At 39.2% G+C, this 13,730-nt stretch overlaps 2 protein-coding genes across 4 annotated transcripts; one reads left to right on the top strand and one right to left on the bottom strand.

Annotated features, from left to right (window-relative positions):
- The first annotated feature begins 20 nt into the window (after positions 1 to 20).
- LOC110808732 (Carbohydrate-binding X8 domain superfamily protein) lies at positions 21 to 1,918 on the top strand. Its single transcript, XM_022034319.2, has 3 exons — positions 21 to 586; positions 686 to 937; positions 1,628 to 1,918. The coding sequence occupies exons 1-3, from the start codon at positions 532 to 534 to the stop codon at positions 1,660 to 1,662; spliced, it is 342 nt and encodes a 113-aa protein (XP_021890011.1). The 5' UTR covers positions 21 to 531; the 3' UTR covers positions 1,663 to 1,918.
- Positions 1,919 to 9,734: 7,816 nt separating this feature from the next.
- LOC110808713 (uncharacterized) lies at positions 9,735 to 13,405 on the bottom strand. Of its 3 annotated transcripts, XM_088215700.1 has the most exons (6): positions 13,247 to 13,405; positions 13,028 to 13,098; positions 12,837 to 12,917; positions 12,622 to 12,665; positions 11,711 to 11,820; positions 9,735 to 10,147 (listed from the first exon to the last, which is right to left on the bottom strand). In XM_088215700.1, the coding sequence occupies exons 1-5, from the start codon at positions 13,284 to 13,286 to the stop codon at positions 11,721 to 11,723; spliced, it is 336 nt and encodes a 111-aa protein (XP_088071826.1). In that variant the 5' UTR covers positions 13,287 to 13,405; the 3' UTR covers positions 9,735 to 10,147; positions 11,711 to 11,720. The 3 variants fall into 3 exon arrangements, with proteins under 3 accessions (XP_088071826.1, XP_088071824.1, XP_021889981.1); XM_088215698.1 differs by lacking the exon at positions 9,735 to 10,147 and having other exon boundaries at positions 11,606 to 11,888; XM_022034289.2 differs by lacking the exon at positions 9,735 to 10,147 and having other exon boundaries at positions 11,606 to 11,820.
- Positions 13,406 to 13,730: the final 325 nt, after the last annotated feature.

Raw genomic sequence — 13,730 nt, 5'->3', positions numbered from 1 at the left:
AGTAAGCTGAGGCCTGGAGAAAATTAGATGGGTTAATTATGTAGTTTTGCCATTTGCATAATTGGAAAAGTTGCTAAGGTGGCCACCAGAAGCTAAGTTTATAAAAGTGCGTGATGGCAGAAGGGACTGGAATTGGAATATAATTTTTTACGAGATTAATTTTAAAATTTTTACAAATGAATTTTCATTTAAGAGATTCATCCTTAAATGAGAAGCTTTGTTGGTCATACTTACAGAACAAAAGAGTCTCTTTATAGAGTAATGGCATAAAGATGTTACATGCAACCCATTGGCTGTTTTTAGTGACACCCTCCCACGCGTTTACCATTTTATCATGGGGAACGCCCATGATATTCTAATTCTGATTTCTGTTTTTATCTTCTTTTCAACTATCTATATATATATGTATGTATGTATGTATGTATGTTTGTATGTATGTATAAAGCTCGCTCCTCCATTGTATGTGGCCATCAGACTTTTTCAGATAGATAGCTGATTTCTCTCTTTCCTCTTTGAAAAACGTCAGCTGCCATGCTCAGGATAATGCTTGCGCTGCTTATCCTCTCCAGGATCCCTCATGAATCAGGTAATGCCATTTACATATATGTCATTATATGTATAGCCATTTGGCTGTTTCTCTAGTATTATATTTGATTTTTGTAACGCGGGTTTGAGGGAATACCAGATGGGCAGTTTGAGCAATGGTGCATTGCTGATGAGCAGACGCTAGATGATGAGCTGCAAGCTGCTCTGGACTGGGCTTGTGGCAAAGGAGGTGCAGACTGTAGCAAAATTCAGCTGAACCAGCCTTGTTTCTTTCCCAACACTCTCAGGGACCACGCCTCTTATGCCTTCAATAACTACTACCAGAAATTCAAGCACAGAGGAGGGTCTTGTTCCTTCAGAGGAGCTGCAATGATTACAGAGCTTGACCCCAGTAAGGATTCAATTCACTAGTTTAAATTTTCTCTATTGTTTTATCCAAACGCATGTGGAGGTCCTAATCTTACCACCTTTGGACAAAGCTCAAGCAATTAATAATTAATTAATTAATTTTAATCTTTATCGTTGAAGAGGGTGTTAGTGAATCCCATGTGCCATGTGAGGATGTAAAGCCAGAGTCTAAGATAATTATATGATATAATTAAGGAATATGTGGACCTTAATGGCACAAAATTGCTGAGCTAGCAAACACTTGATCCTGCCAAAAGCCATCCCCACTAGGCCACGTGAGTGACAGATTTACTTTCAATTGTATACGCAAATTAGCTTTCTTATAGGTGGAAAGTAACTTAAATTCTCATCATTTTAGACTTTTTAATACTTTAGTATATGGTAGTTAATCCATCAATCCAAACAATAAAATCCCAATCATTTGTTTTAAATTTTATAGTCATTTAACATTATACATCCAAGTGTTATTCTCGAAAAATTATATTATAATTAATATACAAACACTATCTAGTTAATATAATATATTAATATTACTATTAAAAAAAAATTTATACATATTAATAAGTTATTACTTCACAAAATTACTGACTTACGGTGAAATATAAGATTACTTTAAAAGAAAATCATTTCATTCTATTATGTCCTAATGTTTGTTCAAAATCTTTATCTGCAGGCCATGACTCTTGCCACTATGAGTGTCTTCCCTGATTCAGAGGCCAACCATAATGATGAGCATCAGAGGGTTAATGATTTTTTCTTTGACAGTACAAAGGTAAAAAAGATAAAATCCCATATCGAATTTGAGTTATGTTTCCAATTTTGGAGTGTAGTCAGATTCAATATTTTCTTCTTGAATGCAAGTCTAAAGCCTACAAGAACTGAGGCTGAGATCATTTTTCTCTCTGTTCTCGTTAAAAAATTAGCGAAGATAGAACCATAAGCAACTGTGATTAAGCAGGATCGACAATAGTTAATTTCAATTTGACAGACCTCTTATCAAGTAAAAGTTACACAACCAACAATAACAGACCTTTCGGTTATAGCTTTCATTTACGAGCAATCACAGATCATGATACTCTGAGCTCTAGTTATCACAAACAAAAAGGATGAGTATTTGTCGTTCCAAATATCACAAGCAAAGAAACTAACACGATAGTCATCACAATTAGCAATGATATATATTCATTAAAATCAGCAAATGAAATTATTTAGATATCTAGCTTCTAAGTATCTTTTGGGGATAGTTTCATTACGTATACACCACTGATAAAGGTGATTGAATCAGGAAAAGAAAAACATACACTGACCAACTTTACGTAGATAACTAACTGAGATTTGTTTTAAAGGATCATGGCAAGATTCAATGTAACGATCCCGGAAATCCAAAAAGAAATATATAATAATTTAAATGCAGAAGCGAAATAAAAGGTTAAGGTTTACATCCTTTACACAATAACTTAAAAGTACTAAACAAACATTACGGAATGAATTCTCTGAAAGAAACACGAGAAATGAGAAAAGTAAAAGAAAATATAAAGTATCTACCATCTACTCGCAATCTTCTTGCGGATCGGACTTGGGAACCAAGTCCTCTTGACATGAAATTGTTAAATAAGGGGTGAGCTACACTAACCCAGTAAAGACATCACACTATATCACCAGCACAGAAGTAAAGGTTGGTAGAAAATCAAAATAACTAATGGAGCACTAAATTTAGCAAATTCGTTTATCAATCGTAAAATCATTTACAGTTCACTTACCATTGTAGAATTTATGAGAACAACCTATAAAAACAATAACATCATACAGATCATAACTTCATGCACAATTAGTAACATCGAACATATCATAAATTCATATTCATTAACAATAACTAAATCATAACCGTTTCTCGTTTCACCAGCCCACTAGTATCCATGAGGATTCATAGGGGTGTCTCCGCTATACGTGAACCCTTTACCTTAATAATCTTAATTACAGAGCTGTCCCATACCCCATCCGGTATGAGCACCAAGACATTAAACCTCAATACCCTGTCCGGTATGAGGGTAAAGCGGGTCGTCCCCATACCTTGTCCGGTATGAGCGCCAAATGACCAAGTCTCCATACCCCGTCCAGTATGAGATAACATTCATGGTAGGATTCCCTATAAATCCAATATGTCTACCATCTTTCAGGATATCTAGTGAGACTGTCGTCTTATCTGTTTTATTTGATCACACCTCTTTCCTGGTTTTCCTTAGTCCCCATTACCAAATCAAACATAATCACATAAACAAATGAACATGCATCCGCTAATTCAATCATATCTTAAATCCCAAAATCAAATAGTGATTAAGTAAGACAGTAATATATACATTTAAACCATAAAGCAGATAAATCAAATACTATCATACTTTTAGATTGAAAAATAAATCAATAGTAATCAACAAAGAACAATATTCGGTTCACGCTCCATTAGCAATCCGTAATTAATTATACACATCTATTTAATTTGTACAAAATACTGTATTATTATTTATTCAAATTTCAATTCTATGATAACAAATAGGGTGAGAGATCCTTACTTGATTTGACGCAGAAAAGCTAAATGGTTTACTGTGCCTACAGGCGGTCCTTAAGTTCCCAGAATTTTTCTTCGGGAACTGAAACGCGCTTACGGTACCTACAAATGTCTCAAATAAGCTAAAAAATCAGTCCCAGGGCCTACTCAGCCGATTTCAAAAATTCAGCACAACAATCTGCCTCGAGTTGGCTGTTTTCGGCCGAATTCAGCCAAATTTATGTCAGTTCCTGTGAGAAAACACACTTAGGGTCCTCGGTTGGTCGAAAAAACATTAAAAATCGAAACTCACAGCGGCGGAGCTCTCCAGTGCGGCGGCTCCTCCGGCTCATGTTACAGTTGGGCGTTTTTCTTTGGTCAACATATAGAGAAGAAAATAGTGATTAGAACGGTGGAAAAATCACATCGAACGCGAATCGAAAATGGTCTCATTGGAGGCATTTTTTGAAATACCATGCGACAGCGCCGTCGGGCTTTGTTAGCGTTTTTCGACCAATCGGCCTGTCCTTTTGCTCTAATTTGGTTATGAGTGTGTTTAAAATTAAATTCTGAGCAAAGAATGAATTTTTTATCTCGTTTGGCGGTTGAAAATTGCTCCGGTGCAGCGGCGGTTGGCTACTCGACGGCTGGACTGTCTTCTCCGGCAAGGAGTTATGGCGCTTAAAGTTAGGGTTAGGGTGCAGATGAAGTTATTTATACCCATCCGCTTTTGATCTAGACCATCCATCGCTTTTGATTTGAATCGTCCGATAACGATTAAATAAAGGGTGAATCTGGACCATTCATTACGATTCAACCTGAGCCATCCGTGTGTGATTCAATCTGGGTCGTCCGTGCGCGATTCAATTTGGGCTGTCCGTGTGCGATTTCAATCTGGGCCGTCTGTACGCGATTTCAATCTGGGCTGTCCGTGCACGTGAGAACTGACCTCAGCCGTTCGATCGCGTGCATGCAGATTGCTCACGTGGCTCGTCCGTTCTCACGTGCATGCGGATCGCCCACGTGGCTCCCCCCCCACCCGCGTGGCCTCTCCGTCACGCCCTCTGCCACTTGGCGCGTTCTGGTTTGTCGGAGTTACTGACTAGACATCTGACGTTGCGTAATTTTTCTAAATTGTATTTTGATGTCCGATTTCTGATTTTTCTTTCAAAAATACCCTAAGAACCCAAATTTTCACCCATTTTTTCCAAAATTATTTTCAATTTAATCATTAACAAATTTTTACCCATTTTTTCATTAAAATAAAATAAAAATAAAGAAAATTATTGGGTGTTACAACTCTCCCCCCTTAAAAGAAATTTGATTCCTCAAATTTATCTTTCACTCTCAATCGAATCAGTACTAGTCTATAGGCGGCAGTATCAATTCTTTCTAAGACTTCAAATGGTCTAATAAATCGGAGGTTCAGTTTCCCCCTCATGTCGAACCTATTGATTCCCTTGAAAGAAGTGACCTTAAGGAACACCTGGTCGCCTTCCTCAAATTTTAAATCTCTCCTCTGGGTATCCGCATAACTCTTTTGTCTGCTCTGAGCTGTCTGAATGTTCTTCATAATCTTAACTATTTTGGATGTAGTCTCCTCTACCAGCTCTGGGCTGAACAGTTTTCTATCACCCACTTCTTCCCAACAAATCGACGATCTGCATGGGCGCCCATATAACGCCTCATACGTAACCATGCCAATACTCGTTTAGTAATTATTATTATAGGTGAACTCTATCAGGGGTAGATGGTCGTCCCAATGACCCATGGAGTCAAGGATACAAGCTCGGAGTATATTCTCAAGTGTATGGATTGTCCTTTCTTACTGTCCATCAGTCTAAGGGTCGAATGCAGTACTGAGGGACAGCTTCCTTCTCATGACTTGCTGAAAGCTACTTCAAAACCGAGAAGTGAACCTGGGGTCCCTGTTGGACACCACTGTCACTGGAACTCCATGCAATCTGACTATTTTCTAAATATACATTCTTGCTAATTTGTCCAAGGGATCAGTCATCTTGATGGCCAAGAAGTGGGAAGACTTGGTAAGCCGGTCGAAAATTACCCAGATTGCATCATGTCCTGAGCATGCCTTAGGTAATCTTGTCACGAAATCCATGGTGATATGTTCTCACTTCTATTTTGATATCGGTAATGGCTGAAGTAGCCCGCCTGGGCGCTGATGCTCTGTCTTAACCTGTTGACATACAAAACATTTAGAAACAAAGTCAGTTATATCTCTTTTCATTCCGTTCCACCAAAATCGGGATCGCATACTTTGGTACATTTTAGTATTTTCGGGATGCATGGCAAACTTTGAGCTATGGGCCTCTGTCATGATGTCTCTCTTTAACTTACTGTCATATGGAATACACACCCTGTCCTGAAATCGGAGCAATCCATCGGTGGAGACTCGGAATTCTGAGCTAACTCCCTATTCTACATCTTTCTTGAGGGCTACTAGGGCAGGATCGACTAACTGAGTTTTTCTTATTCTCTGGATTAACTCAGGCTGAACGGTCAGATGACCCAAACATGTGACTCTCCTCAAGTCCTGAAGCCGAACCTGTTGTGTGGCATCAATCTACCTGCATTCTGAAACCATCAAATAGGCTAATATACCTGCACTTTTTCTGCTGAGTGCATCGGCTACCATATTGCCCTTACCCGGATGATACAAGATGTCACAATCATAATCCTTAAGAAGTTCTATCCACTTTTTCTGACGCATTTTGAGTGAATATGTGTTTCAAATTCTTGTGATCGGTATAGATCTGAAAGGTCTCTCCATATAAATAATGGCATCAAGCCTTCAAGGCATGTATGATTGCGGCAAGCTCTAAGTCATGAGTGAGATAATTTTTCTCATGACTTTTTAATTGTCTAGACCCATAAGCTATGACATTCCAACGCTGGATTAAAACACAACCCAGGCCTAAGTAGGAGGCATCACTGTAAACTGTATATTCTCTCAATCCACTCGGTAAGGCTAGCACAGGTGCAGTAGTTAGCCACTTCTTTAGTTCTGAAAAACTTTTTTCACAGTTCTCATTCAACTCAAACTTGACATTCTTCTTTGTGAGCCAGGTTAGGGGAGCAGCTAGATTAGAAAATCCTTCAACAAACTTGCGGTAATAGCCCGCCATTCCTAGAAAGCTACAAATATCTTTAATTGATATCAATTTTTCCCAGCCGAGTACTGCTTCAACCTTTTCAGGGTTCACTGATACTCCATCATTTGATATGATGTGTCCCAGAAAGGTGGTCTGCTCAAACCAAAATCTACACTTACTCAACTTTGCATATAACTTCTTTCTTTTGAGAACCTGCAAAACTTGAGCTAGATGGTGAGCATGTTCCTCTCTACTTTTTGAATAAACCAGGATGTCATCGATAAACATGATAACAAATTGATCTAAGAATTGTCTAAAGACCATGTTCATCATATTCATGAAGATGGCTGGGGCACAGGATTAGCCCAAATGGCATGACTAGGAACTCATAGTGTCCGTACCTGCTTCGAAAAGTTGTTTTAGGGATGTCTTCTGTCCTAATTTTTACTTGATGGTAACCTGAACGCAGGTCTATTTTGGAGAAGACCTGCGCACCCTACAACTGATCGAAGAGGTCATCAATCCTGGGAAAGGGATACTTATTTTTTATTGTGACTCTGTTCAATCCTCTGTAATCAATACATAGCGTCAACATTCCATCTCATTTTCTGTCAAAAGTGACTCCGGCACCCCAATAGGACACACTATATCTGATAAAACTACTGTCCTGCAATTCAGTGATTTGTTTCCTCAGTTACTCCATCTCAACGCGGCTTATGTGGTATGCAGCAACCGAAATAAGCTGGGTGTCTGACTGTAGGCCTATGGTGAATTCGACTTCTCTGTCCACTGGCAGTCTGGTTAGTTCATCCGGAAACACATCTGGAAAGTCTCGGACTACTGGAATCTTTTGAATATAATTCTCTTTCTTGAGTTTGCCTAGTTAGAGAAAACAGTAGGGTTAAAGTATTCGACAAATAAGAAAACTTGTTATCAAGAAATAAGTAGTAAATGATTTTATTAATTCGTAAATGACTCCTCATTAGGAGGATTGAATACAACCTTCTTACTAAAACAATCTACGGTGGCGTGATACGCCACTAGCCAATTCATTCCTAAAATTACATCAAAATTCCTCGTGTCTAATTCTATTATGTCCACACTCAATTTTCTATCTGCTATCTCTACGACACAAGCCCTGTAGATAACTTCTTCCAATAGTGTCATACTCCCAGCAATAGACACAAACAACATAAAATCAAGTTTATCAGGTAGTACATTAAAATTTAATGCAAAAATATGTGAAATAAATGAATGCGATGCACCAATGTCAATCAAAACATGAGCAAGATAGTTACAGATAGTGTACATACTCTGTACCACGTCCGAGTTGGCTTCAGCATCCTACTGGGTGAGATTATAAACTTTGCCCTAGATAGGAGGTCTGCCCTGATTCTGGTTCCTTGGGCACTCTCTCGCATAATGTTGGGAACTATCACATATGCAACAGGTGTTGTTGAGGCAGTAGCATAGCCGGTCCCTATGATCCCTGCCGCAATGCTGACAGATCTTAGTACGTCTTGCCACTAGAGCTTGAGGGGGAGCCTAGATCACCGGTCTGGACCTTTTATTCTATTGGACAGACGCAGTAGGTGCTGGCATGTGGGGTGGAGCTGAGGATCTGAGGTTCCTTACTGTCTGAGGGAGGGTGTGGAAGCTCCTCTCCACCAGCTGTGCCTTGGCCACAACGACCGAATAAGTCCTGAGCTCCAGCACGAACAAATGCTGTCTGATCTCTGGGTGGAGGCCTCAATGGAATCTCATAGCTTTCCTGCCCTCATCCAACAACATTTCAGGGGAGTATCGGCCCAACTCCAAAAATTTACTAGCATATTCTGACACAGTCATATTCCCCTGGACCAACTGGACAAACTCTATCTCCTTCAAATATCGGAGATGCTTTGGGAGGTACTCTGCATGAAAGGCTACTAGGAACTGTTCCTAAGTAACTGGAACAGACAGGGTGGTCTGTTTGAGTTCCCACCAGCGGTCTGTTTCTCCCGCTAGCATGTAGGTAGCAAAGGTGACCTTCTGCTCAGAAGTCACTCCTAGGGTCTTGAAGGCCTTCTTTGTCTCTGCTAAACAGTACTCGACATCTTCAAAAGAGGATTCCCCTACAAGAGTAGATGGGTTTAGTCTCTTGTACCTCTCTATGTAGCTTAGGTCAATCGTGGGAGGAACTAGGTCCCATGGAAGAGGGACTGGGTCAGGCTGGGGATAGACTGGGGGGCCCTGTGATGGTACTTGCTGATACGGTGGGGGACACCGGATTGTACTGTGGCGGTGCTGGGCGGTACTGTGGCTGGAGCACCGGATCATACTACGGTGGTGCCGGATGGTACTGTGAAGGAGTAGGGTCATACTGGGGTGGCTCGGGATCCTCTCGCTGCAGTGGTGGCTCAACCTGTGGCAGCGGGGGAGGGTCAGGTAGCTCCCTCCTCTCCTCTCAGCCCTGCTGGGCAGTAATGAGTCTCTTCAGCATCTCAAATATCCTATCAACATCTTCCCTAAGCGAATCATCTCGGGCTACTTGGTTTAATGAGGGTCTTCCTCTCCTCATATCTCTGTGCCTGTATTTCACAAATAAGGGTTGAGTGATAATTTTTTGGTTTGGTGTTTCTCTAAATATTATTGTGTAAGGGACGAGTCCAAGGAACGCGGCTCTGATACCAACTATAACGATCTCGAAAATCCAAAAGGAAATATATAATAATTTAAGTGCAAAAGCAAAATAAAAGGTTAAGGTTTACATCCCTTGCACAATAACTTAAAAGTACTAAACAAATATCACGGAATGAATTCTCTGAAAAAAAACACGAAAAATAAAAAAAGTAAATGAAAATATAAAGTATCTAGCATGTACTCGCAATCTTCTTGCGGATCGGGCTCGGGAACTAGACTTTCTTGATCTGAAATGGTTAAATAAGGGGTGAGCTACACTAGCCCAGTAAGGATATCACACTATATCACCGGCACAGAAGTAAAGGTTGGTAGAAAATCAAAACAACTAATTGAGCACTAAATTTAGCAAATTCGTTTATCAATCGTAAAATCATTTATAGTTCACTTACCATTGTAGAATTTATGAGAACAACCTAAGACAATAATATCATACAGATCATAACTTCATACACAATCAATAACATCGAACATATCATAAATTCATATTCATTAACAATAACTAAATCATAACCGTTTCTCGTTTTACCAGCCCACTAGTATCCATGGGGATCCATAGGGGTGTCTCCGCTATACCTGAACTATTTACCTTAACAATCTTAATTACAGAGCCGTCCCCATACTCGGTCCGGTATGAGTGCCAAGACATTAAACCTCAATACCACATCCGGTATGAGGATGAAGCGGGCCGTCCCCATACCTTGTCCAGTATGAGCGTCAAATGACCAAGTCTCCATACCCCGTCCAATATAAGACAAAATTCACGATAGGGTTCCATATGAACTCGGTCCGTCCACCATCTCCCAGGATATCTAGTAAGGCTGTCGTCTTATTTGTTTTATTTGATCACACCCCTTTCCTGAATCACATAAATAAATGAACATGCATCCGTTAATACAATCATATCTTAAATCCTAAAATCAAACAGTGATCAAGTAAAACAGTAATACATGCATTTAAACCATAGAGCAGATAAACCAGATACTGTCATGTTTTTAAACTGTAAAATAAATCAACAGAAATCAACGAATAACAATGTCCAGTTCAGGCTCCATTAGCAATCCGTAATTAATTATGCACATTTATTTAATTTATATAAAATACCGTATTATTATTTATTCAAACTTCAATTCTATGATAGAAAATAAGGTGAGGGATCATTACTTGATTTGACGCTGAAAAGCTAAATGGTTTACTGCGCCTACGGACGGTCCCTAGGTTCCCTAAATTTTTCTTTGGGAACTGAAATACGCTCACAGTACCTACAAAAATCTCAAATAACCCAAAAAATCAGTCTCAGGGCCTACTCGGCCAATTTCAGAAATCTGGCACGGCAGCTCCGTCGTGCAAGCGGCGGCGGTCCGCCTCGGATTGGCTGTTTTCGGCCGAATTCATCCAAATTTGCATCAGTTCTTGCGAGAAAACACACTTAAGACCATCGGTTAGCCCAAAAAACGTAGAAAATCGAAACTCACCGGCGGCAGAGCTCTCTGGTGCGGCAGCTCCTCCGACTCACGTTGCGGTTGGGTGTTTTGCTCCGATCAACTTGTAGAGAAGGAAACGGTGATCACAACGGTGAAAAAATCACATCGAATGAGAATCGAGAAGAGTCTCATTGGAGGCGCTTTTCAAAATATCCCGCGGCGGTACCGCCGGACTTTACCAACGTTTTTCGAGCAATTGGTCTGTCCTTTTCCTTCGATTTGGTCATGGGTGTTTTTAAAATTGAATTCTGAGCAAAGGGTGAAATTTTTACCTCGTTTGGCGATCGAAAATTGCTCCGGTGCGGCGGTCGATGACGACGGTCGGCTTCCCGATGGCTGGGCTATCTTCTTCGGTGAGGGATTCTAGCGACTAGGGTTAGGGTTTGGGTGTGGATGAGATTATTTATACCCATCCGCTTTTGATTTGAGCCGTCCATCGCTTTTGATCTGTACTGTCCGATCGCGATTAAATAGAAAGTGAATTTGGACCGTTCATCGTAATTCAATCTGAGCTATCCGTACGCGATTCAATCTGGGCCATCCATGCTCATGGGAACAGACCTCAGCCATTCGATCACGTGCACGCGGATCGCCCGCGTTAGCGCCTCTGCTACCTGGCACATCCTGGTTGGTGAGAGCTGCTGATCGGGCATCTGACGTGGCACAATTTTTCTAAATTACATTTCGACCTTCTGATTTCCGATTTTTCTTTCAAAAATATCCCCAAAACTTAAATTTTCACCCATTTTTTCTAAAATTATTTTTAATTTAATTCTTAACAAATCTTTACCACTTTTTTTATTAAATTAGAATAAAATAAATTAAAATAAAAATAAAGAAAATTATTGGGTGTTACATTCAAGACCATAAATTTCTCGTGTGAATGTACAAGTTCAGAAGAATACACAAATTACAGTGCAAGAGGTGCCATTAACCACCTTCAAATCCTCAGAAAAGCAAACTTCCCCATGCAGCCACAAATGCAAAGCCTCCCAGTGGAGCTAAGGTTGAATACTTTCTGTCTTCAAGTAATGCTGCAACATAGCACCTGCAGAATCCAACAATTTCCCGGACTGAATTGTCCTCTCCAGCATAACAAACCCAAAACGAACAAATCTAGAAGATGGCATCGTTAAAAAAGATAATAAAGTACAGTTTCACCATGCGGTTTGATCTAATTGCAGTTCAAAACCTGTAGTTTATTAAAAATAGCATCATAATAACAAGTCCTGTGCAGTAAATTGTCACAGAAAAAAAAAATCATGAAATTTGACTATAACGAGGTTAAATTAGTGGAACTGTAATTTGGTCTTAAAACCTGAAAAGATTGTTTGAAACAGGAAATAGGACAGGTACTTTTACACATTGGAACAAAATAATTTCATCAAAAAAAATCTGCAGTTCATTTAATTTCTATGCTTAGAGTTGCTCTAAACTATGAAAGCCATTTTGAGATGAATTCCATATGGAATGGAGCAAGTGGGTTCTAAAATGAAATTGAGAGTGTGGAGGAAAGAGGCTTATTGCAAGTGTTTTGTGCATTGTATTTCAAAAGAAGTGATTCAATTGAATTTCACAAAATGCTTTAAAATATCGTGATTTATTACAAATTCATTTGCAAACAAATTCCTTGTTCAATTCATTTATAAATGATTAATAGAATGAAATTCCATTGTTCATTTGTTTCAGACAAAGCCTTAGAAGTAGTAAGAAGTACTAAATCTTTTTAGCATAATGCAAATTACCAATGACAAACATCAAAAGCCAAATAAAAACCCACTAACTAAAGGAAGTATTCATGTATACAAAGTATATTCAGTATGCAAATGTGAGAGGGAAAGACACTTACGACCCAGAGAAGGCTATAATCCCAGAAGTCAATAGACCTCCAAACTACACAGAGAGAAACATACCCATTTAAGCATATAACCAACTAAATCGGGTAGTAAGGAGTAATGAGATAATTAAGACGTCGTTTGGATAACTGGACATACCAAAGTGATCAAAAAGAGAAAACTGACAAAGTTAAAAGGATAGAAGTGGAAAATAAAAAGAAAAACTCACAATGTTGGGGCGTTTGGTAACGGGGGCAGCAACTAGAGCTGCAGTGTGCACTAATTGGTACAGAGACGCTATTTGCCACACCTTGATTCCATTATTTGCAAGCAAGAAAACAAAAGCAACAAAATTGAAGTCAGCAAAGAAAGATAGAAAGACGAGGGGTAAATTCTCGTGAAGTAGAAATAGGAAGTGACCTCTTTGTAAATTGGGTTTTGGGGCTTGAAGACATGGAAACCGTATGTACCCAATCCAAGACCAGCTATTCCTGTTTCGAGAATACAAATTTTACAGCCAGCGATTCTCAGATAACCAATCACCATTTTTTGTTGTACAAAAACTTACATACACCCAAACATGCCAAAGAAAGAAAGGTTAATAAGGATCTATTGAACAAGAAAGAGAGATGGTAATACCAGAGATCGCAGCGACCTTGTGCCAGATGTGAGGGTCCATTGACTTTCGCCGTCTTCAGTTCAGTCCTTCTCGGCGTCGGGGGATGACTGGACGAGCTTCAAGTTTTGGTCGTAGCGTGCGAATGGTCGTCGTTTTGTTGTTGTCAAACTGAGCAATCAGAGCTATGGGCCTTTCGACATGGGCTCGGGACTGTGTATTAATCGGTTCATGATTTATGGAGAATCAAATTTAATTTAATTCAACTAATCCAAAAAATCTATGGTGACAAATTTAAACAATATATTGTCTTAATTTCATATGAAATTTTCATAAAATTTTAATTTTTATTATTTTTAATGAAGTTTTTATTTTTGATAATTAAAATAAATATAAATTTATAAACAACTAACTTAAAATTCTAATTTTTACATAATTCATTAGAAACTTTTGTTATGCAAAAGGCGTATCTCTTATTAGAATTTTAAAAATCTTAACTAGTGCGTC

Source organism: Carica papaya, chromosome 3 (assembly GCF_054855325.1).
Source record: "Carica papaya isolate Zhongbai chromosome 3, ASM5485532v1, whole genome shotgun sequence".
Lineage (NCBI taxonomy): Eukaryota > Viridiplantae > Streptophyta > Magnoliopsida > Brassicales > Caricaceae > Carica > Carica papaya.
The sequence above is the reverse complement of the archived record's forward strand: the minus strand, read 5'-3'. Positions and strand labels throughout refer to the sequence as shown.

Bases quoted from the DNA above. Each gene is read 5' to 3' on its own strand.
- LOC110808713 (XM_088215698.1), bottom strand. From the start codon at position 13,286: ATGGACCCTCACATCTGGCACAAGGTCGCTGCGATCTCTG. The intron at 12,666-12,836 runs GTGAGTTTTTCT...CTCTCTGTGTAG, and splicing joins TTACCAAACGCCCCAACATT to TTTGGAGGTCTATTGACTTC. The intron at 11,889-12,621 runs GTAAGTGTCTTT...GCCATCTTCTAG, and splicing joins ATTATAGCCTTCTCTGGGTC to ATTTGTTCGTTTTGGGTTTG.
- LOC110808732 (XM_022034319.2), top strand. From the start codon at position 532: ATGCTCAGGATAATGCTTGCGCTGCTTATCCTCTCCAGGATCCCTCAT. The intron at 587-685 runs GTAATGCCATTT...AGGGAATACCAG, and splicing joins CAGGATCCCTCATGAATCAG to ATGGGCAGTTTGAGCAATGG. The intron at 938-1,627 runs GTAAGGATTCAA...CTTTATCTGCAG, and splicing joins GATTACAGAGCTTGACCCCA to GCCATGACTCTTGCCACTAT.